The sequence below is a fragment of the Osmerus mordax genome, chromosome 20, assembly GCF_038355195.1.
Source record: "Osmerus mordax isolate fOsmMor3 chromosome 20, fOsmMor3.pri, whole genome shotgun sequence".
In the NCBI taxonomy this organism is placed as follows: Eukaryota; Metazoa; Chordata; class Actinopteri; order Osmeriformes; family Osmeridae; genus Osmerus; species Osmerus mordax.
In genome coordinates this window covers 6,297,548-6,321,256 of record NC_090069.1, presented here as the reverse complement: position 1 = coordinate 6,321,256, position 23,709 = coordinate 6,297,548, and the positions used below count along the sequence as shown (strand labels likewise).

Here is a 23,709-nt window from a genome sequence, read left to right as displayed (position 1 = left end):
GAGTGTGTATGTGCAAGTCTATTCTGCTTGTGTGTGGTGTGTGTGTGCGAGTGCGTGTGGTTGTGTGTGTACCTCAGATCAGATAAGGACTTGGCCAGGATAAGGACAAAGTTTCATTTGAACTTCCAACCAGTCAGAGAGCACAGAACGTGCATCCAAAATTCTCAAGTTTGTATTGAGAAGACGACCTAAGGAGGACAACTACTACTACATTATCAATAGCTCACTGATAAAGGTAGGGTGACCAGATTTGAGTTTGTGAAAAAGACAATTCGTCATGGCGGCGGTGGGGGGGCCGGGGGCTGGTAGTGTATTGCATGCCGCACCATGACCATGTGAATTCATACAAATGTCACAAATGAAATGACTAAAATGACACAAACGACATAGGCTATATGATCTTTATTTATTGAACCTTAACAAAATTGCAAAGTGAAATGTAAAACAAATCTTTTTTGGGGCATTTAGTCCAGTGCTTCTGTGGCTTTCAGTGGTTGTTTAATGCATTTAATGTGTGTTTTCCATATACTAAAGCAATAATGATAACAGATAAACATTCTAAATAATACATTCTTTATATGGCCACATATTAAAATAAGAAAATTAAGACACTTTTTAGTCCTCCTCATATATTACAGCAATAATGACAACAAAGGCGGCAAGGTGCTCAGTGTTGCCAGAATGGAAATGGCGAAGTATCGTATAAAGCAGGGTCACTAATTGGCGGACCGCGGTCCGGGTCCGGACCCAGGCGGTTCCCTATCCGGACCCGGACCTATAACCGATATATTATTATGGAATTAATTCATTTTGACGGAACGTTTCCATTTTAACCGGCACATCTTTTTGTTCCAACTAAATGTGGTTTCTATCTTACTTGTCCAATACTAAGGTCCAATCAGGAGCTTTAATAACTGTAATCACCATGACAACTCACTCACTGAAAGTTGGTTGCAACCTCTGGGTCAGGTTGTGTGTCATTCGCAACAACGCAGGCTAATCGATTTGCTAACAGTACCTGCTTCCTCAGCGAAAAACATGGCGTGCTCTAAACCCGGCGAAAATCCAAATCCAAAAATACCTTATTTCAGAGTATGCATTTGTGCTGCCAGTGGGGCGCACAAAACCGATGTGTTTAATGAGACGGTTTCCCTTGTTGTGGTAGCTAATGTGAAACGTCGCTATCATGGCCGTGGGAACTAGGAGTGCTGTAGCACCCCCTGACAGCACGAGAATTTCCAATGATATGACTTTAAAATTCACCACCGCGGCATAGCCCAGCCCCGCAGTAGCGGTCTGGCCATCGGGAGAAGAATAACTATGGAAAACCAGGCTAAGAAACGTAAGGGTGGGGCTGAAACATTGAGACAAAAAGACACCACCTTCACTAGACAAGGTTTTACCAATTGAAAAACGGTTCATTTTACATAAAGCTCAAAAAACTACTTTGTGCTCAAATAAAGGCAAAAAAAAACAAAAATGGTCTTGCGTGCTACGCGCGCTCGCATTAAGTATCCTAGCGTTCTCACGAACTAGCATCACATCAAACAGAATGTGCATGACCTATTTTTACTCCCAGTCCATCCCTACCGCCCCGCAACATTAAGAACCCCCCCCCCCCCCCCCCCCCAGCAGCACCCCCCTGATAAAATATCCTATGTTCCCGCGGCTATGGTCACTATGACACAAAGCATGGACACTTTGAACAAAATACCCCCAGAACTCTGAGGTAAGGACCAGAAAAAGAAACTGATGAAGAAAATCAAAGTACTAAGTCCTTGGGTTAATTTTTCTAAGTTTGAAAACAGCACAAAAACTTCCAGAGTTTGATGCAAAGTGTTTAATCAGAATCCAATACAAACATGGTGATTCCTTTCAAACGTGAGCCAAATTCTGCAGAATCAGACTGAGAAATATTCTCCGGACATTACATTTTATATCAAAACCTTATCAGTTCTGTAATTTTGCTATTGGTACAATATTGTTTATCACAAATGCATAATTCATTTTACACTCTATTGGTCTCTCTCTCTAGAGGCTTCAAGTTACCGGTGCAAAGAGAAATCCCCTATTTTTTTAGACTTGCTCTGACCTTGATGGCCAGGCACACTGGGCGCCTTGATGTTTACTATGGTGGGAACCTAATCTTGTAGCCTTCTTTCACACCCAGCTCCAATCATCAAAAATAACACTTTTGAGGCTTCATTTTCCTTCTATATCTTGGGGAAATACTAAACAATCAAAGTGGTTTTGCATCAGGCTTTTCCAGTAGTGTAACATATAAAAGTATACAAGTACAAAGGTGATTAAAAGGCATACTTCAATAATATAATCCATACTCATTCTCCATCTTTCATAATTACAGCAGTGTGATATTATTCCACTTCAAAACCATAATTGTTCCGGACCCTGGACTGAATGGAAATTTGGTTAGTGGACCTTTTGGGATTATAATTGAGTACCCCTGGTATAAAGGCTCAAAACGATTGTATTTGTACATCTGGCAACACTGAGAAAGCGGTAGACCAATGACAGTTCTCTCTACAGTCAGAGCTCGCGCAAGAAGGAGGGACGTAAGGGAGATACCCTTTCCAAAACTTGTAAGGGCGTAATAGGCGAGTCAGGTGGCAGAGCGGTTAGGGAAGCGGGCTTGTAATCAGAAGGTTGCCAGTTCGATTCCCGGCCGTGCCAGATGACGTTGTGTCCTTGGGCAAGGCACTTCACCCTACTTGCCTCTGGGGAATGTCCCTGTACTTACTGTAAGTCGCTCTGGATAAGAGCGTCTGCTAAATGACTAAATGTAAATGTAATAACTAGTTTGTGAAAGACCCAGAGAAGGGAATCCTTGCCGGACGCATTATTTATGGCTCGAAAAGAGGACATGTCCGGGTAAAAGAGGACGTCTGGTCACCCTAGTAAAGGATAGCTACTCTGCGCGAGTAACACTCAACTGAATTTGGTGCGAGTAGCCTACAGCATATCTAAAACATAACTGAGATATTTTAATTCCGTAAAGTATAACTAAATCCAGCTGTTTAAAAAAAACAACAAGTATTTTTACTTAACAAATATTATTTGTACAACAATATATATAAATGAGCACAAATCCATTCCATTTACACGATGTCTCACATGTGTGCGTCCCAGATCCAGTTACAGATTCTGAAATTTAGTTTGGTGGCTCCGCATAGTTTTACCGCCTCTTTGACGTAGGTTCGACAACATGCTGAACATCAGCACTCGAATGAATCGGACAGTGCCAGAGCCAGAGACACGACCTACAAAGCTGGTTTATCTTCCTAGACTTCTGCCGGTGACGACCGTCCATCTGTCAGCCTGTGAACAACTGATAAAACTCATAACAAAAACTAGGTACAGAGGGTGGGCAAAGTAAGTATGTGCTCTACTTTGAAAATTCCACTTGTTCACTAGTATAGCCAAATAGAATAAGCTAGCACATCTAGCTGGACTAGCTAGCTTTGCTAAGCTAAGTTACTTAGCTCGCTAAATTTTGAATTGGTCTGTTTACACTATCAATACACTATCCATCCTTGCTTGTCTAACTGTAAACGCATCACCTATATGGATCGAGGATGTAAACGTATAAGTTAAATAGCTAGCTAGATACTTTTTTTGTGATGGCACGCCGCACGGTCTGGCAGGTGTACAAATGCTCATGAAGCGTTCAGAAGCACAGGAAGCGCGCTTTCAAGGTCGTGCTTAAATCATCATAATTTGTTTATACAAAACGTGGGGGATATAGTCCAGTGGTTATTGTGTATTGATATCTAGTCGTTAGCTAGATCCAAATAAATCTGGCGACGATGAAAGGCTCGCTGTGCTGCAATGCTGTCTGAGCAAGTAAAATAATTTATAGCCTATAAAATGTATCCAACGGGAGACTAACTACCGTTCTTGCTGTTTTACAAAGAATTTGTAGCCGCAATATTCAGGTGTGTGTGTGACAGAGATTGTGAGAAACAAAGACTGAGAGAGAAACAGTTGTAGAAAAAGATGTACAAATCCATAGAGAGAAGCAAAGTTACAAGCCTGCTGCCCTACACTATATTTAGGATGGACATTACTTATTTGTTGTCATCTGAGTACCCCAGTGCCATATGACACAGATTCCTATGTTATTTCATAAGATTTAGTGTACAGTGCATCAGGAGTGGACCAGTGGGAGATGAAGTTACACTGTCCAATTGAGTGATCTTTATTTTTACTCTAAACAGGGTGTCAGGACCTGAAAACCAGCCCAGAGAAAGAAAGAGACCATAAGAGAACCAGGACAGGACGTGGATAGCACACTTCTCGTTGCTGTTTGCACAGACCAAGGGAGCATCCGTATTTTCTCACGTCAGAATTTGTCATCATCTTTCTGGTTACCGTGACAGGTGCCTATTCTGATTGGCTATTATGCACCGCTTAAGGACTACGGTCGCAAGGCTACGGCCAATCCCTGCCTCCCAGAGTGTCCAGAGCCTATCACACATCAGGCCTGTGGCAGTGGGAGGTGCTTTGAGGACTTTTCAGCCAATGAGGCACCTGAATGCGCCGGTGGCTGCCGAGCCGTTTCTAAACGGGACAAGTTCTAACTATGTCGAGGAGATGTACTTTTCTTGGTTAGAGAACCCCAGGAGTGTACACAAGGTAAGTGTGTGTGTTTTGCAGACGTGGTTTGTGCTGGGAGAAAGCAAACACAGGCTGCTCCTGGGATCATATGAGCACATGACGCTCGACAACACGGTGTAACAGCGCCTGTGCGATGACTCCTACTTAAAGGTCAGGGAGGGAATTGTTTACTTCCGTTCAAAAGGCAGTGTGACAAAAGTTAGACAAATATTCCCTATCACAGTTGGTTTGTTTCTGTGTGCTAGACAGTGCAAATATCTGTGTGCAGAGATGAGGGAAGTGATGCTTGCTCGATAAAGCCCTTCGCCCACCTAAATTGCGGGATGTCGATTCTAGGGTTATTTGCCTGTTTACCTGCCAAGGTGAAGACAAACACAGACACACACATGCACATAACCATCAGCCTTGCATGTCAGACAAGGCTAGCTGTAGTCCCCTGCTGCCGTCACTGCGTGTGTCCTTGACCCCAGCCTCTGTGGTGGCGTGCGGAAACACAAATAATTGTCACATTTTAGATGACCCCTCCACACACAGAAACACGCACACAAACTCCTAACACCTTAATTATTGTGTCTTTTACCAACTAGCTGTCCTTCAAGGATCATTACATAAGAGGCTTTTTTTGCCTCTTGTTCAATGCCCACACACACAAACGTTTCAGAGGGACCACTATGTAATGTGACTATGGCCACAGCGTGGATAGAACTCAGTGGAGGATCCATGATGCTTGAGTGCTGGGAGACCCTACCCGGGTCGAACCAAAAGACAAGAGAAGGACAAATAAGCTTTTCTGTATCAAATCTCTCACTCGTTCGTTCCCGATCGGTCCATCTGTGCTCTCTCTCTCTCTCTTTACAACAGACCTTCTGCAGGCATTGTCTGGCGCTTACCAAGCAGCACTATTGTCGATGCAATCAGGTGTTATTGTGTGTGTGCATGTGCTTGTTGGTGTGTTAGGCACATAATCCTGTAGGTTGACGTTGTGCCTCATCATACATACAGTGTACGTATCCTTCAGTAGATAGAAGGAAAAAAAAGAACAAGTTTATTGATCCAAGAGGAGAAACTGCAGCCTTGCGGCATTACGGACATGAAGTAGGCCAGTGTCTCTGGTTCCTCTGTGTTGTAATGGTGTAACAAACGGATCCCCCAAAGCCGCTCATTGCCAGTAAGCCAATTACACTTCTTCTCAGGTTAGAAACTCAAGCTCAGCATTACTCAGTAGTTTGTGCGTCCGCGTGTAGGTTGTCACGTACACTCACTGTTGCGTTTGTGCCCGTGAACGTGTCAAAGACCAGATTTGGCTCAGTGTAGCTCAGGTGGGGTTGTGTGTCAAAGGGATGTGGGATTGTACGTCATAAACACAATTTGTGTGCAGCATACAGCTGTTTGGTTGTTTGTTTGATGTACTTAATCTGATAAAAGAATGACCATGTGTTACACTTTATACCTATGACCTAAGAGCCTTGACCTAGCCAATGTGCCTGTGTGTGCTGAAAACCGTGCTTGGTTGAATTCATTCCTAACCTGTCCTCCTGTGTCCTATTCCAGTCCTGGGATATCTTTTTCCGCAACGCCAATGCTGGGGCTCCGCCGGGCGCAGCCTATCAGAGCCCCCCTCCTCTGGGGGGTCTTGCTCAGGGATTGGCTCATGCCAAAGCCCTTGTTGGGGCGCAACCTAACGTGGAGAAACTTGTGGAGGACCACTTGGCTGTGCAGTCGCTCATACGAGCATACCAGGTACACGTGTACTCACCCCGACATCCACTCTCTGTCTGTCGCGGATGTTGCTAACAGGATATTTATACTCGCTATGCTTGGTAATCAGTGAGCCTGTGATCATTACCTTTTAGTCATAAAAAATCAGTAGAAAGAACACACACACACATATAATCATACAGTTGTGTATCGACCGGAGGACCCTATCAGATTTCAACGGTAAACATGGAGCATCACTCCATCTCGTGTTCTCCTAAATGGTGGGATGTTTTGACATGTTAAACATGAACGTGGGATCCACATGACATCAATTAACAGGCCTGCCCTCAGTTTTCGTAGTCCCACCAACAGGCTGTAGGGGCTCGTCAATGTAATTACCCAGATGGTGTAATGGTATGTTTCAATTTACATCAATATCCAGTTCTGTCAGTAAAGACTAGACGCACACACACACACAAAGTCTCTCTTACACACAGTTGTCACTCACTTCATGAGGGCATATGATCAGGATTGTTCAGGAAGATGTGGTCGGGTAAGTGATGGTCTCATTTCAGCACACACACACACACCATGCTGAGATATGTTGCCCTGTGTTTAGGTACGGGGGCACCATATAGCCAAGTTGGACCCCCTGGACATCAGCTGTGTAGACTTTGATGATGCCCCCGTTACAGTGGGCTTCCAAAATGTTGGTGAGAGATGACCCCCTGCCAGCTGCTCCGCTGGCCCGCACTGCTGGGATTAACCCCTGCATGTCTGCATTAAATCACATTTCTCTTTTTTCTTGTTCTGCCTCCCTTCCAATCTATCCTTTCTTACCCGTGTTTTGTTTTTGTTGCTGTTTTTCTTTGTGTGTGCTTGTGCTGGGTTTGTCGATTTTTGATTTTTATTTGGTGGTCCCCCCCATTTGCATGTGCCAACCCTCCCCATCCCACCTCCCCCCCCCCCCCCCAACACCATTCATCGCTAACTGAATACCCCTCCAACTCCCCCCCTCGTGTCCTCTCTATCTGGGGCGGTCCCCCAACCCTATCCCATGGATGACGCGTGCGTAGATCCGGGGTCACCATGTGGCTCAGCTGGACCCTCTGGGCATCATGGCTGCCGACCTGGAGCCCACCCCCTCTGACATCATCACCTCCAACGATAAGCTGGGTGAGGACTGAGAGTGGGTGAGGAAGTGACGAAGGAATGTTGACTGACTGGGTTTTTAGGGCATCCACGTCAAAGAGGCCTCCTTACCATCCCAACATCCTTGTCGGCTCTCGCGTGGCTGTCTCACTTCCCTACATCCATACTCCCATTTCGGGGGGGGCTTTCTGAGTCGGTTAGACACTTGACGGGACAGACACGCTTCGTTTCCATGGCAACCTAATAACGGACAGTTCACCAGACCGTGAAGGTGCTTAATGTGAACACGGCATTAGCATCCGTCTTTCGTCCACAATCCCTAGGCATAAATATATGATGTTGCATCTTTCAGCAACCCCTTGACTACAAATTATCTGTAGGGCCTAAAACCATTTTATTAGTGGTACATGGAACTGTGTTCTAAATCATCCTTAACTAATGTTGTAGATAAGATAGATGTTTTTTTATGGTTATGACTTGTGGAAGTACTGTCCATAGAATGTCAATGTAAACATTCCCTTGGCCCCTTTATGTGTGTTGCTCTCCACAAACTCTGTACTTGAAAGGGAAGTGTCAGGAGATGCGATAACGTGTTAGAGTGTGTGTCGCTGTGCATTTGGGGTAGAATAAGACATTTTGCACTGGTTGAGTGGTCAGTGGGGGAGTGACATTAACTTGTGTGTTACTAAATGCACTACTTTACTAATCTGTGTGTGTGTGTGTGTGTGTGTGTGTGCATGCGGCAGACATTTCTGTATACAAAGACCGTCTTTATGATCTCACTGCTGAAGGTATGGCAGCCCCCATTACATGCCTACATTACCCCCAATGCTACTTGCAATATAGTCCACTTCCTGTTAACCTCTGCTTTAGTACGACCTTCCGCTCAACAAGATGGAGTAGAATGGACACAAAAAGTAGATTTCCGTAGTGTTTACATCCACCAATCAAATTAGCTAAAGTGCTAACCTGTACCACTTGATTTGATATGTAGCCCTTTCCATATCATAGCCAACTGTTGGTTTAGTAAACTAAATGCCAGTCTGCCATGTAGGTCCTTTGGTCTACCTTTAATAGTGCTGTCTGTGCTGTCCATTGTGCTTGTTCAGTGTTTGCAAATGAATTGAATGTCCATCTTTCTACTGTACCTTAAAAAGACAATGATAGTGATAGGGGGCTTTAAAGATGCAGTCAAATCCCTCTGAATCAGTCATTTTACTCGGCTTATCTATGCACACTGTAGCTCGCTGGCAGGCCTGAGGGATTTTCATGGGAGCCCATACAGACATCAGCTTCCATGCCTGCATCGTGAAGTCTTGACTGTGATGAGCTCAGAGAGAGCCTGGCCCGTGTGGCTGAATGCCTTTCAGCCATGCGAGCCTTGAGTTACTTGAGTTTGCTCAAGGCTAGCAGGTTGGCAACACGAGAGCACCTTCATGGATGACAGTACCACTCACTCTTACTGTACTGAGTACAGTTTTGAATGCAGGTGTATGTGTCTGAGATACAAGGACGTCAAAGCAACAGAGCAGAGCTTTAGCTTTGATAAAAACGTGCAAATGTGTCTTGCCCTAAGGTGTCTCTGGTTCAGATGTATGTGAACAAAAGATTGCACACTGAAGGCTGTGTGTGTCGGTGGGCGTGGGAACGTGTCTGTTTGTCGATGAGCACGTGTTGCATATGCGTCACTGCACCTTATCTGTGTTTTCAAGAACATTTAGTCCCGTGGTTCAAACACACATACGGAACCACATGGACTATAAACGGACACACAACTGGGAAGTGAAGAGCTGTTGATCTCACCCAGAGAGGGACCAGAGATTGGAATATATCCTAGTTTGGATCATTCCAATAGACACGTTTTGCTCACGCACTAGTTTAAAAATGAAAGTCAAGGTGTTCTTTAAGCATACCTCCTCAATTGCATCCCCCCCCCAAAATTGTCTCTGGTATAGGTGTGTCTCTGGTATTGTTGTGCTTCTCTTCTGTTTCACTTCTTGTTGAACTTTCATGTCTCTCTGCTTCAGACTAACCAATATATACCTTGTTTGTGCTTTTAGTGTTGTGCTTCGGATTTTTTATCAGTGTGTTGCTTCAGATCTGACAATAGTCTTGATCTGTCAGTAGTAGAGCCCGACCGATAAAGGATTTTTAAGGCCGATATCGATACATATATTTGGTGATTAAAAAATCTGATATTCCGATATATGGGCCGATATATATTTAAAAAATCCAGAAACGCGTAAACAAACATGAACAGATTTCCCTAACACTTTGCCTGACTCTGGCTTGATGGTTGTAGGGTTTGTGGCGTTCTAAACACGAGTGTTGCCAACAGGGACGTTGTAGTTTGCCCTCTGGTGGACAATTCTTTTCAAAGTTTGGAAAATGCCTAATATCGGCCGATAAAATCGGTTGGGCTCTAGTCAGTAGTTACAGTAGAAGTGCAGCTCTCACTCCTGCACTCTTGCTCGTCTGCCATACCTAGTATAATTGTGTGTGTGTGTGTCCCCCCCCCCCCCCCCCCCAAAACTCATCCCCAACTCCTTCTCTCACCCCATTCTCTCTCCATGGCAACGGCAGGCTTCTACGGCCTGGACGAGTCCGACCTGGACCAGGTGTTTCGGCTCCCCACCACCACGTTCATCGGGGGCAGCGAGAGTGCTCTGCCTCTCCGAGAGATCATTCGGCGCCTTGAGGTAAAAAAGGCCGCCTCTCTCTCTCCCGCCCCAATGGACATGCGGTCGCACACTCACCCTCACCTTCTCCTCCTCTGCCATAGATGGCATACTGCCAGCACATCGGGGTGGAGTTCATGTTCATTAATGACTTGGACCAGTGCCAGTGGATCAGACAGAAGTTCGAGAGGCCCGGAGTCATGCATTTCACCCTTGAGGAAAAGAGGACCCTGCTGGCTCGGATGGTTCGCTCCACCAGGTCTGTTCTGCCCCCCTAAGGACCGCCTCATGTTCTCAACATCTGGCCCCGTCTCTGCCTGACTAGATGTTCAACCAACCGTAGTGAGGCCCTGTTCAGTTTCTCAATAAACTGAACTTTACTTGACCCTTTTTTGGATTGGGGGAGTCGGCAGAAATCCCTGATGTAAACCTACCTGGATTGGTGGCTTGCGCATAGTGTTGGACGGCACCACGCCGGTTAACTTCCTGTTGCTTTCCTGCGCTAGGTTCGAGGAGTTCCTCCAGAGGAAGTGGTCATCAGAGAAGCGCTTTGGCCTGGAGGGCTGCGAGTCGCTCATTCCCGCACTGAAGACCATCATCGACAAGTCGAGCGCAAGCGGGGTGGAGAGCGTCATCATGGGCATGCCCCACAGGTACTGCGGCTATATGATGGGGCCACGACATTTGTGGTAGCCTATTAAAAGTCGTCCTTATTGCCCTACATATGAATACATAATCGTCTCCTCTCTCCCTCTAGGGGGAGGTTGAACGTGTTGGCTAACGTGATCCGCAAGGAGCTGGAGCAGATATTTTGTCAGTTCGACTCCAAGCTGGAGGCAGCCGACGAGGTCCGAACCTGCCACTGACAAGTCACTTAGACAGCGTCAAACTATTCAAGTCCTACTCCCCGTCCTACAAAATACAATCCCAAATATTCTCTCTCCCCCTTTTTCTCTCTCTCTCTCTCTCTCTCTCTCTCTCTCTCTCTCTCTCTCTCTCTCTCTCTCTCTCTCTCTCTCTCTCTCTCTCTCTCACTGTGGTCCTGCTCCTCTCTACCAGGGCTCCGGAGATGTCAAGTACCATCTGGGGACGTTCCACCACCGGCTCAACAGGGTCACGGACAGGAACATCACGCTGTCGCTCATGGCTAACCCCTCCCACCTGGAGGCGGTGGACCCAGTCGTGCAGGGCAAGACCAAGGCAGAGCAGTTCTACTGTGGAGACACAGAGGGGAAAAGGGTAACACATACACAAAGACTCTCCTCACCACCACTTCCTGGAGTTCTTTTTCATTTCATTTGTCGCGTAGCTTAGATCATTGTTACAAGGTGAACCGTTGGGTGAATCTAGTTAAGATTTGACCCTCACCTCCACTGCAGTTGGATGAGCTCTGGGATCTAGATATCTGATACTGCTACTGAAGTGGTGGTTTCCTGTTCCACAGATTCAACTTCCTTTGGTTAGTAAGGTGGAAGTGAAGGATACGTTTGAAACCTTTACTGAAACCAGCCCTGCTCACACTGTAGTGCTCTCTCTCTTTTTCTCTCTCTTTTTCTCTCTCTCTTTTTCTCTCTCTTTTTCTCTCTCTCTCTCTCTTACACATACACAAATGGAGTTTTCATTGCAAAATGTTCCATCCAAACACTTTCTATCTGGATCTTAAAAGGTGATGGCTCTCCTTCTCCATGGCGATGCAGCATTTGCCGGTCAGGGTATCGTCTATGAGACGTTCCACCTGTCCGACCTGCCCTCCTACACCACGCATGGCACGATACATGTTGTGGTTAATAACCAGGTAAACACACTGGCGCTAAGAAACGTGCTCTCTCTCTCGGGTAACGCAACTTCGGTTTTTGTATCATAAAGCTTGATGCCCCACCCCTTACACACACACACACATTCAAACTCTTGTTGTTTCCTCGACGCAGATCGGGTTCACGACAGACCCCCGCATGGCACGCTCGTCTCCATACCCGACAGACGTGGCCCGGGTGGTCAACGCCCCCATCTTCCACGTGAACGCCGACGACCCCGAGGCCGTCATGTACGTGTGCAACGTGGCGGCCGAGTGGAGGAACACTTTTCACAAAGACGTGGTCGTCGACCTGGTAGGTTGTGGCTTTGCGTGGAGACGCCTCATGCAGTTCCACGTTTGACTTCCTGGTGGGAGGCAAAGGCCCCCTCTCCCCCCCATGAGGAAATTTCAAAACCCACCCCGTTTGGGTGTGAAATCCTCCGTCCCTGAGCGCCCCGTGTGTTGTCGCCGCGTAGGTGTGTTACAGGCGCAACGGCCACAACGAGATGGACGAGCCCATGTTCACCCAGCCGCTCATGTACAAGCAGATCAAGAAGCAGAAGGGCGTCCTGCAGAAGTACGCCGAGAAGCTCATCGCCGAGGGTGCGGTCACCAGGCAGGAGTACGAGGTGACTTGGCGTCGCGTCCACTGCGGCGACTAACGGTTCGAGTCAGGCGCAGCTTCTCCACTCTCATCTCATCTCTTCCCCCCCCCTCTGCTCTACCCCATCTGCCCCCTGTCACTGTGTAGGAGGAGATTGCGAAGTACAACAAGATCTGCGAGGAGGCGTACGCTCGCTCCAAAGACGAAAAGATTCTCCACATCAAGCACTGGCTGGACTCTCCCTGGCCAGGTGTGTGTGTTTGTGTCTGTTTAGGTTTTGTGTGTTTCTCTCTGCCTCCGTCGCGCCATTTCTCTCACTCTGTCCCACCCCCGTCTAAATGTCAGTCTCGATCGCTCTGCATTTCTAAGTCCTTGTAAAGCTGTACATTGATTGTGTTGCCCATGTACTTGATACACTGTCTTGACATGGAACGTGTGTGTGTATTGTGTGTGCGTTGTGTGTGTGTTGTGTGCGTGTTGTGTGTGGTGTGTGTGTTGTGTGTAGGTTTCTTCACGTCGGACGGTCAGCCTAAGAGCATGAACAGCCCGTCCACAGGGCTCACTAAAGAGGAGCTCAACCACATCGGAAACATCGCTTCCTCCGTTCCCATGGAAGACTTCACTATACACGGAGGTAGGAGGTATACACACACTCACAGAGTAGCTACAGCTCAGAGTTGTCTTTGTCTTCAAAGTCACCACAGACAGGTATATCTCAGCATCGCTTGCTATTTCGAGAGATTCAGAGCGAGAGGGAGAGAAACAGTCAGTGGTCACTGCACTTTGGCTAACAGCTGTTATTTTTAAATGTGCTTTATAAATCAAATTGACTGACTGTAATGGAGATAACTCCAAAGGTCAAGACGCAGGAATAGATTGTTTCCCTAAAAATGACCTTTTTTGTGCATGTGTCAGGACTGAGTCGTATCCTCAAGGGCCGTGCGACGATGGTCAGCCAACGTGTGTGTGACTGGGCGCTGGGGGAGTACATGGCCTTCGGATCACTGCTTAAAGAAGGGACACACGTCCGACTCAGTGGCCAAGACGTGGAGAGAGGCACTTTCAGGTATACACACACACACGTTGAAGGAACTCAAAAACAAATACTACTGCCAGATTGACCCCTGACTCTCAAACTCTCTCCTTCCCTCCGTCCTCGTCACTCTGCTTTCTCCATCCTCCTCTCCCTCCTTTTGTAGCCACAGGCACCACGTTCTCCACGATCAGAACGTCGACAAGAGGATCTGCATCCCGATGAACCACATCTCTGACAACCAGGCCCCCTACACGGTCTGCAACAGCTCTCTGTCAGAATACGGAGTACTGGGTCAGTAGCAGTCACTCAAACACACCCAGACAGACAAACCCATACATCACCAACACACCCTGATGACTCTCTGTCCCTCCTCATGCCTGTAGGTTTCGAGCTGGGCTTTGCGATGGCCAGTCCCAATGCATTGGTTCTGTGGGAAGCTCAGTTTGGGGACTTCCACAACACGGCCCAGTGCATCATAGACCAGTTCATAAGCCCGGGCCAAGCCAAGTGGGTCAGGCAGAATGGTATTGTCCTACTGCTCCCCCACGGGATGGAGGGAATGGTAGGAACCACCCCGACTCCGTGACCTCTCCAGTTTTTTTCTCTGTATCTCCCAGTCTCCCATCTTTCTCTCTTTCATATACTGTAAATACAGTCTATATGTGTATAATGGCAACCCATGATGCTTCTCTAATTCCTACCCACAATGCTTCACTCAGGGTCCAGAACACTCCTCAGCCCGTCCAGAGAGGTTCCTGCAGATGTGCAATGATGACCCAGATGTCTTCCCTGTGAGTGTGTGTGTGTGTGTGTTCCGTTGTTTAACAACCCTTGTGGGGACCAAATGTCATCACAAGTATAGTAAAGGATGACAAACCTTTTCCTGGGTCCCACAACTTCAAGTGTGTTCAGGGGGTTTCAGGGTTAGGGCTAGAATTAGCTTTAAGGTTAGAAATGACATTAAGTGTTAAGGTTAGGGTGAGGGGTTGTTGGTTGGAGATAACACCATTTTGAATGTGAGTGAGGCCCTACAAAAGAAAATATACCTGTGTGCTCAGGTGGGTGTCATATCCAATACCAACCCTTTGCAGACACTTTTGTTTTTTAAACATTTCTCCCTCCCTCTCTCCTGATCCCTTACCCTCTCACTTTCTCCCTGTCTCTCCCTTTCACGCTCTCTGTTTCTGATGCAGAAACTGTCTGGGGAGGACTTTGCCGTGCGTCAGTTGTATGACTGTAACTGGATTGTGGTTAACTGCTCCAATCCGGCCAACTACTTCCATGTGCTACGCAGACAGATCCTGCAGCCCTTCAGGAAGCCTGTAAGTAAACACACACACACACAACCTCTATCAAACCTCACTGCTCATGACCACCCATGTTTTTTCTCTTGCCGTTGGTAGCTGATTATCTTCACCCCCAAGTCACTGCTCCGCCACCCGGAGGCCAAGTCCAGCTTTGACGAGATGCTGCCAGGTGAGGGGGACGTGGAGGGAGGTGAGGCCAGGGGGAGAGGGTGGAGCGATGGGGACGGAGGGCAAAGGGAGGAGAGAGGGGAAAAAGGAGAGAGGAGGGCAGAGAGCGAGTTGACAGAGAGAAGACAAGTGTCAGAGGGAGAGTTTTGGACTGCGAAGAAGGGATGAGATCAACGCCAAACAGATATCTAGCACCGCAGGTCATGACTGACACACACACACATACACGTTTATCGAGTGTTCTCTCTTGGAAAACATACACACTGGATACATGTGTGTATTTTGTGTGTGGCCCAGGTACACACTTTCAGCGAATTATCCCAGAGACTGGCGTGGCATCTGCCAGCCCCGAGGGGGTGAAGAGGGTGGTTTTCTGTACCGGCAAGGTGTACTATGAACTGACCCGCGAGCGCAAGAACAGGGGCATGGAGGCCACAGTCGCCATCACTCGCGTTGAGCAGGTAAAAGCACTTCAACAAGAACATGCATCCTTCAATCTGTACTTGAGACTTTTGTCTAAAAAGAAAGTTTGGAAAAGATGTCACACATATCTTAGGAAATGTGTACTCTTGTGTGTCTTAAAACCCTTTTTATGCTTTATTGGCATAAGCAGTATTGTATATACTGCCAAAGCAAACATACAGGCATGTGTTACCTTGTTATTTATTGTTATAAACAGAAATTAAAGAATAATAATGATCTTTACTCTCTACTCTATATTACGGTATTTCTCTCTCTCGCTCACTCTACAGCTGTCACCATTCCCATTTGACCTTGTCAAAGCTGAAACGGACCGCTATCCCAACGCCGACCTGGTCTGGTGCCAAGAGGAGCACAAGAACCAGGGTTACTACGATTATGTCAAGCCCCGCATCCGAACCATCATCAACCGCGCCCGTCCCGTTTGGTACAACCCACCGCCATACCAAACTTCAAACTTGGGTCACTGGGGAAAGAAACCATTTAATCTTTACTGTTTTCAGCTGTGTCTTGTACACTGACTGTGTGTGTGTGTGTGTGTGTGTGTGTGTGTGTGTAGGTACGCTGGCCGCGACCCTGCGGCTGCTCCAGCCACTGGAAACAAACAGGCCCACCTCCTGGAACTGCAGCGCTTCCTGGACACAGCGTTCAACCTGGAAGCATTCGCTGGACAGCAGTGACAGCCAGTATAACCACTAGCACACCGTCGTCGTCCCCCATGACCCCCCCCCCTCCCCCCCCCTCGCAACCAGGAGACCTCACAGGACTGCCCCCCCAACCCCTGCTATCAACAGCTCGTCGTCCTGATATCCTACAATGCGCACACTCTGGCTGGTTGTTAGTATTCTGGAACTTTGGTTTTGTTCTACCACGGAGGGCACATGTCCACAGGAAGGTGGGACAAAATAGCCATCGGTATGAAGTGGAACATAGTCTATCCGCCCATCCTCCTCTTCTCCTGCTCTCAACCTTCATCAACATCCGTCCGTTCTGCCACCCTCCTTTCTTTTGTTTGCTCCATCACCCACTCACTTACCTTGAACCCCCCCCCCCTTCCCCACCCGTGCCAAACATAAACAAACCGTCAGGAAGTTACTTGAAATATATCCTAAGGGTTATTGATAACTCATCCTCTTCAGTGGTAACTTATAGAAAGCGGATATGAAATGATGGTATGCTGCAGGATGAGGTGAAACATTTATTTATTTTTGTATCATTGTATGTCGTTTTACTCTTTGCTCATGAATAAAGACGAGAGTTCCTGTGGCACTGGGTTTTGAAGGTCATTTTCAAAAACCAATGAACCTGTTCTGTTAAATCTGTTATCTTACGATTTATCTTACGATTGATCTCGTGCGTTTAATATAAAGAATTTAGTATTCAACAAAAATCTTTTAAGTTAGGTCAAGATGTATCAAACATTTTTTATACAAAGCAGGTAGACTTTTCAGTTTTGTCCCTAAAACATAATTATTATTTGTATTATTTACTTCATCGCTCTATGCAACAGCACTATGTTGTTTCTTGATTGATTTCCTGTCTGCAATGGCAGAACAAAAGCAGTATTCTGAGGTTCTTCTATAGACGGGATGGGCGTGTGACAAGGTGGGCTGCCTCACAGCAGACTCTTCTTGTGACTCAAGGTGTTCTTGACAAACTGAAACACATCCAAGGGCTTGTGCCGACACACTTCGCAGTAGTTCTGCAGTGTGTCGTACAGCTTTCCTGAAAGATGGAGAAGGAACAGCTCTCAGGGAAAAGTGTGAGCAAGACAACAAACACTGTTACGTGGTTAATATGTTTATCTATATAGGTTATCTATAAAGCATACATAAATAATCCCATCCTTAGAACAATCTCAGCTCCATGGTTAGATGGGTCACACATGCAACTTGACATGTGGCTCACCCACTCCTTATGTGACCAGTAGGTGCATGACTCACCAACTGTAGTTCCTTGGGTGACCAGTAGGTGGTACACATCCTGCAGTTCCCTCGCCATCTCAGAGTCCTTGAAGGTGAAGAAGGCCAGTCCCCTTTCAGTTTCCGCAGCTGCCATCAGCTGAATAAGAGCTGGGACACACGCACACAATAAAAGCAATTCAGGAGAGCTCTTGTCTTCATTCATCCCATTGGATGGTATTTGTGTGTATTACAAATATACGATGACAGACAGACACATGCCCTTTCAAACACTCAGAGCTTAAATACCTTTGAGTTTGGGGTCTCCGTTAAAGGCTCCACAACCCCATTTCCCGGTAGCAATATCAGGCACATCTCTTGAAGGGGTGTTTGCATCTCGCTGAAACCCACAATATGCCTAAAATGGGGACATTGTGGAATATAAATCAAACAACCCCAGACTGTTGCGCTATCTTCTAAACGAGCCAAAACCTTGGAAAAAGCCTTTGTGGCTCTCAGCTCTTTGTAATGCAGTTCTAGAATTCATGACAGGTTAAAGTTATCGACATTAACGTTGATGCAATTGTCACACAATGTTCAGGTTCGTCTTCAGAGTGAAGTCTACCTTGTTGAGCTCACGAGTAACTGAACTCATGTGGTACTGTTGAGTCTGGTGTCGGAAGTGTTGAGCATCGATGGCCAGGATCTGCCTGTGTAGCCGTCCCCAACTGTCCCTGTGGTGGAGGAACCTGATGAGTCTACAGGACAGCTGTGTGTCTGTGTATCTGTGTGTGTATCTGTGTGTGTGTGTGTCTGTGTGTGTGTCTGTGTGTGTCTGTGTGTGTCTGTGTGTGTGTCTGTGGGTGTGTCTGTGTGTGTCTGTGTGTGTGTCTGTGTCACCTCTTGGTTTGGTCTTCAAATGGGCCTGTCCACTCAAAGTCGTCACTGTAGCCCCTGTAGCTACTGAACTGTTGTGAACCTGACAAGAACAAATAACAAGAGGGGTGGGGAGGGGGGGGGGAAATGTTTACTGTACATACATATTCAAGATAATTTTGGAGGAGTTTTCAGCTTTATTGTGACAGTGACGGTGGAGAGAGACAGGAAATGCAGGGGAGAAAGAGAGGGGAGGGCGTGCAGGAAATGTCCCGGGATGGAATCTGAACCAAGGCCCCTTTAACGAGGCCCAAGCCTACGTGGCACGCACTCCACCCCGATGAGCCACCCAATGAAACACACGTACACACTCAAACTCGGACCCGCTGACCTGTGATGATCAGACATTCTTGGTCGGACAGCTTCTCGGCGAACAGGCGTGTCACGATCAGCTCCGGGTTCATGAGGAACAGAATCTCTTCTTGCACCAGGCCTGCGCCTAACACACCACCTCCAATCAGGCTACAGGCAAAATCCACCTAGGACACACACTCACTATATAAACAAACAGTAACTCCACTGTTCAATGATGCTGTGGCGTACCCGGAAGCGAGCATTCCATGATGGCCCTGCCCCCACACACGCAGCTTACATTACATAGACAAATGCCATCACATATTTCTCACCTGTAGCATTCCATTGCCTTGAACCTCTATGCTGCCCTCTGAACTGACATGGAGTTGTGTCAACCTCTTTTCAGAGCTGCCATGGACAAAGGGGAGACACATTTAGCAAGAATCAGTCACACAGTACACAAAACACCATGGTGAAACCAGAGTCTGTATTGCTCCTGATTTTGTGTGTACCTTCTCCACATGGGTTCCTGTGTGAGGCATCGTCTCTCGAAGGTTACCAGTCCATTGGGTTTCTTGACTGCCGTGACAATAATAAGTTTCAGGGGTAAAGGGGAATAACATACTGACACAGGACACAAAATCATGCAACAGTATGTGAGAGGAAGGAGATACAGGAGCGACTCACTGTCATTGGTGACCACTTTGAAGTAATGCAAGATGGCTCGCAGCTTCTCTCTCTTCCTGTCTGGTCGACTGCCAAACAGACTGTGCGCAGAGGGAAGAGATGAAAAGGGTTCAGAAATGAACGAGGACAACACACTGACATGCTCTTACACACACTCACAATGCTCTTACACACACTCACACTCTCTCTTACACGCACACACAATTTGATCTGATCAAATGATTTCATATGATTACCGATGACATCACTGGCTTACAGTAGGAAGTCATGCATGGGATCTGTGCAGGTAGCCTGATTGTCTGACCTGTTGAAGTTAATGGTGGGGTAGTTGCCGTATTCGGCCTGGGCCTGGGAAGAGTTACGGTGAGGGAACGTACAGAAGAAAGCATTGGCCAGAAGACAGGCTATCTGACCCTGTGAGAGCGTGAGGGAGGAGGTTTGTCCTTTCTTGAGCAGAGGGATAGCCTGTCAGAAACACAAACAGCTTCTGTTAGCATTTCTGTGGATTTCAAGTGAGATAGCAAAGTTGAGGTGGTGGACGTTTTGTCACCTTCTTCACGTAATGAGGCAGTTTGGAGGCCAGCTTTGCAATCTTTGGCAACAATGATGGGTAGTAGTTTTCCATGGGGTTAACACTCTGGAGAGAGGGAGAAGAAAGACAAGACGAACCATTAAGGGAGTCTGACTGACGCCAGGGGTACTGCTTTTGAATCAGGTCTCATCAAATCATGTCGTCATTGGTGAAACGGTAGCTGACCTTGACAAATGACTGGAGAACATCAAAGGACCACTGTTCCTTGTACTTTGGATTGTACCTCTTTATGGCTTTCTATGCACAAGAGAAGGAGAGGTCAACCACAAACCACACATCTATTTTCAATCTCACACGGTGCCCAGCATTCAAAGTGCTATTGTACCTCCACATCATCAACCGATACTTTGCTGCTCTTGGAAAGGTTCTCCAGTTCTTTACAGATGACGTCCCATCGTCTAGTGTGGGTGGCACCGCCTAGAAACTGTAACACATCGTAGGAGCATAAATTTGTCTCGGAACAGAATGCGAAAAAGACGGAAAGTGTGCGTAAAAGTGGGGCAGATCTGGGAGCATTAATGAGGCTGTTGGCAGAGACAGAAGTCATGGACCAGCACAGAGGGTTATGTTTCTGAATTAAACCGTAGATCAGTTCAGACCTTCTTTACACTCATGACGCTTTCTGGCCAACACGGCAGCTTCACAAAGTGGTTGTTCCAAAAATGCCGTCCTTCCTGAGGCTTAATACGTTTTGTTTCTTTGAAAGCATTTACCTAAGAGGGAAAGACAGAAAGGTGTGAGCAATATTTTTGATCCCTTAGCAATCCAAAACATTTTATTAAGCTTAACTGTACTGTGAAACTGTGCTGTGATACCAGTGAAATAAGCCCACACCAGTGTAATTAGTGAAAGCCTTACGTCAATGAGAACATTGTGTGTTCTGCTGAACGCCAGTGGACTCTGTGGTATATGGTCCCCATAGACTTTCTTCAGCTGGAAGAGTGAGCAACATGATGTTCCTTTCTCCACTCTTTTCTCCTTTCTTTCCTCTTCTCTCTCCTTCCCTCTCTCTTCCTCTGTCACTTTATCGGAAGGTTTCTGGTTGGAACCATGGGCTGTGTCCGTGTTCAAATCTATTAGGTCTTTTTTCCCAGGCTCAGATTTGCTGCCACTGACCCCCTGGTTGTGTTCCTTATGATCGTGGTTCATGATGTCCTTCATCTGGGAACTGTCATTTTTTGCCATCTCTAGGGGAATTAGAGACATGTATTACCACGTTTGCATGAATACATTCCATTGAAAAAGTAATCTGATCGACAGTGGCAATGTGGCATGGACAGATTAACACATTACTGCTAAATATGGTGTACAGTATTTTGGAGATTGTGAGATGTAAATTAATTTAAGAAATTTGTCAAATCGAACTAGCTGTGCAGACAAAACGTTTTGATTGTGTAGGCCTACACCGCGATATAGTTCGTTGTAAAATATGTCCAATTATTCTTCTGCTTCTGTTTTGAGAAGTAGGCCAAATAGCCTACGGTCTTTACTGAGAAAATTCTAACCATGAATACATTTCTTTCGTATGAGTCGTCATATGTCGCTAAGATACATTTTAGTGACAGGTCGTGGCGAACTACAATTGGCCTACCATCGAACTAAAGGAACAACTACGCTATGCGTTCACTTTCATACTTATTGCCTTCGCTCTCATTGCATCGTCTACCCAGCCCAGTTGCCATAGCTGTCTTACGACCCACAGTTAGAAGCCAACATTATAGGTTTTCCAGCGGTTTAGTTCATCAACATGTTAACACTTAGAAGACGAAAAACAAAACAGAAAGAAGAGACAAATAACAAATATAATCAGAATCCACAACATACCGCAACGTATGGATTAATTAGTCGTAGCCTACAAATTCGCCGAAAAGTTTAGGAAATCCGATACGATTTATTCAAAAGAAAACGCGTTGAAAGTCTGCAATGCTAAAATGAAAGTGAAAGTGATTGTTTATTATCAGAAAGTGTGACATTTGGATTCAGTTTATAAAATTATGTTGGATGGTATGGACATATAATAGATTTGGGTAGGAAGCGAATACAATAAGATAACATTTGTGATAAAACCCCAAGTAAATGCTCATTCGTTATATTTATTTAATACATAAACCTAGTAGGCTACTTGTTTAGGGTCGGATCAACAGTTCTCCTTATCAGCACAGGATGGCAGTGATGCAACACAAAATATACACGAACTTAATCGCATCCAGCGACAATAACCTATCCTCGCTCATACATGGGTTCTACCATAAAATATATTTCCAGGGTAACACCGGTTAGTTGTGTTTCCAGGTAGTTTGTTGGTGTACGACTGAGTTATGTGAAGATTTATAAAATATATTAAGATGAATAAACTGTAAAAATAGTGTGTTTTCCCAACAACAACAAAAAACGTTTTGTCCTTAATACAATTTATTGACAACGATAAAATGTTTTCTTTGGGGTTAGTTGTTATACACTAGGCCTATGTCTCAACCCATGGTGTTGGTCATAGCCACTGCCAATTTCAAAGGTGCCAGTACCTGAAGCGTTTCCAGTTACTTGATTGAGGTCACTGTTCTGTCCCTGGCCAGAAATAAGTCACCACAATGGAATGCTCCCTGGAACAGAAACAGGGATGACTTAAAAAGGCCTGAAAGTAAAGAAAGCCCCCTTGAGTATAAGTGTTAACGTAGCTGGCTGGCAGACCCACTAGAGACAGTGTAGTCAAGGGAAACTGTTCATCAAGTGAAGATCTACACAAACTTCTACCAGCCGGATTCTTTCTTTTCTTTGTCCTTATCCATATACAGAAACACTCTCTAGAGTCTAGACTGTACCCCCCCCCCCCCCGCCCCCTACACACACCCCCCACACACATACACACTCCCACCAACATCATCACCTGCCATTCCTCTTTGCTGTACTCAGAGATCTGCTCGAGATCAGGTTGTTGAAGCTGCTGCAACAGCAAGTCTCAACCATGCACATATGCATGCTTTGCACTCTCTCAGATACTAACACACAAACACATGCAGCAAAAATCACACCAGGATCAGTATAGAAAAAATCTGACCTTGCACATGTGTGTTTATCTATACATTGATATGAGGAGTGGAAATTTGTAAATTGTAATTTTCTAATGAAAATGTTATTATATTTTATGACAGGGTCAAATCCATGCAGAACCTTCAACTGTGTGTGTCTGTGTGTGTTTGAGAGACGTGGGGGCCGTGTACGCATTCTGCGGCAGGTGTGGGGGGTGGAGGGGGAGCAGGAGGGAGGAGAAGGGTGCATAGCTATGGATAGAGGCGAGAAAGATGAAGAACAGAGGATAATCTCAGCACCTGTTTCCAGGGCAACAGAGAGCTGAGGAGTGTAGATCGGACTTTTCATTCTCCACACTGTACTGCCCTCCAGCAAGATACTGCAGACACCTCTTCTAACTGACTCTCATAAACACGCAGGCACGCACACACACACACACACACACACACACAAACAGTCTCTCGCGTGGCAGAATTCCATACTGGCTGACTGAAGTGTAAAGATGTTCTGACGGGTTTGTTTTTTCGTCATTAAAATAAAATTTGTTTTGTCATTCACAAAATGTGTATTCCTCTATCAAATTGAATGGCACGTTACATTCTCCAAATGCATATAATTCCGTCTTCAACCAGATTTGATGAACGATCATTTACCGTTTACGTCACTGTCTGAGGCAGATGGTGACATCTCTCGATGACTCCCTCTCTGGATGCTCAGCT

The 23,709-nt window shown here is 46.2% G+C and overlaps 2 protein-coding genes across 5 annotated transcripts; one reads left to right on the top strand and one right to left on the bottom strand.

The window, feature by feature from the left end:
* Positions 1 to 85: 85 nt before the first annotated feature.
* Positions 86 to 16,819, top strand: ogdhb (oxoglutarate dehydrogenase b). Of its 3 annotated transcripts, none has more exons than XM_067258615.1 (23): positions 86 to 235; positions 4,236 to 4,653; positions 6,187 to 6,375; positions 6,953 to 7,046; positions 10,069 to 10,184; positions 10,268 to 10,422; positions 10,670 to 10,816; positions 10,921 to 11,011; positions 11,223 to 11,402; positions 11,830 to 11,958; positions 12,092 to 12,271; positions 12,435 to 12,587; positions 12,710 to 12,812; positions 13,068 to 13,196; positions 13,478 to 13,628; positions 13,762 to 13,889; positions 13,982 to 14,160; positions 14,318 to 14,389; positions 14,792 to 14,920; positions 15,002 to 15,074; positions 15,371 to 15,534; positions 15,826 to 15,980; positions 16,113 to 16,819. In XM_067258615.1, exons 2-23 carry the CDS (start codon positions 4,420 to 4,422, stop codon positions 16,231 to 16,233), a joined length of 3,072 nt encoding a protein of 1,023 aa, XP_067114716.1. In that variant the 5' UTR covers positions 86 to 235; positions 4,236 to 4,419; the 3' UTR covers positions 16,234 to 16,819. The 3 variants fall into 3 exon arrangements, with proteins under 3 accessions (XP_067114716.1, XP_067114717.1, XP_067114715.1); XM_067258616.1 differs by lacking the exons at positions 86 to 235; positions 6,953 to 7,046 and adding exons at positions 3,269 to 3,390; positions 7,410 to 7,509; XM_067258614.1 differs by lacking the exon at positions 86 to 235 and adding an exon at positions 3,269 to 3,390.
* Positions 16,287 to 21,891, bottom strand: pargl (poly (ADP-ribose) glycohydrolase, like). Of its 2 annotated transcripts, none has more exons than XM_067258623.1 (16): positions 21,784 to 21,891; positions 20,822 to 21,148; positions 20,563 to 20,676; positions 20,289 to 20,387; positions 20,129 to 20,200; positions 19,922 to 20,008; positions 19,676 to 19,836; positions 19,372 to 19,451; positions 19,197 to 19,263; positions 19,017 to 19,092; positions 18,722 to 18,869; positions 18,355 to 18,433; positions 18,080 to 18,188; positions 17,764 to 17,872; positions 17,497 to 17,625; positions 16,287 to 17,278 (listed from the first exon to the last, which is right to left on the bottom strand). In XM_067258623.1, the coding sequence occupies exons 2-16, from the start codon at positions 21,146 to 21,148 to the stop codon at positions 17,169 to 17,171; spliced, it is 1,767 nt and encodes a 588-aa protein (XP_067114724.1). In that variant the 5' UTR covers positions 21,784 to 21,891; the 3' UTR covers positions 16,287 to 17,168. The 2 variants fall into 2 exon arrangements, with proteins under 2 accessions (XP_067114724.1, XP_067114725.1); XM_067258624.1 differs by having other exon boundaries at positions 20,822 to 21,150; positions 21,788 to 21,890.
* Positions 21,892 to 23,709: the final 1,818 nt, after the last annotated feature.

Bases quoted from the DNA above. Each gene is read 5' to 3' on its own strand.
- ogdhb (XM_067258616.1), top strand. From the start codon at position 4,420: ATGCACCGCTTAAGGACTACGGTCGCAAGGCTACGGCCAATCCCTGCC. The intron at 12,588-12,709 runs GTGACTTGGCGT...GTCACTGTGTAG, and splicing joins TCACCAGGCAGGAGTACGAG to GAGGAGATTGCGAAGTACAA. The intron at 15,075-15,370 runs GTGAGGGGGACG...TGTGTGGCCCAG, and splicing joins CTTTGACGAGATGCTGCCAG to GTACACACTTTCAGCGAATT.
- pargl (XM_067258623.1), bottom strand. From the start codon at position 21,148: ATGGCAAAAAATGACAGTTCCCAGATGAAGGACATCATGAACCACGAT. The intron at 20,009-20,128 runs GTCAGCTACCGT...CCCTCTCTCCAG, and splicing joins TTCTCCAGTCATTTGTCAAG to AGTGTTAACCCCATGGAAAA. The intron at 18,870-19,016 runs GTGAGAAATATG...TGTGTGTCCTAG, and splicing joins AAGGCAATGGAATGCTACAG to GTGGATTTTGCCTGTAGCCT.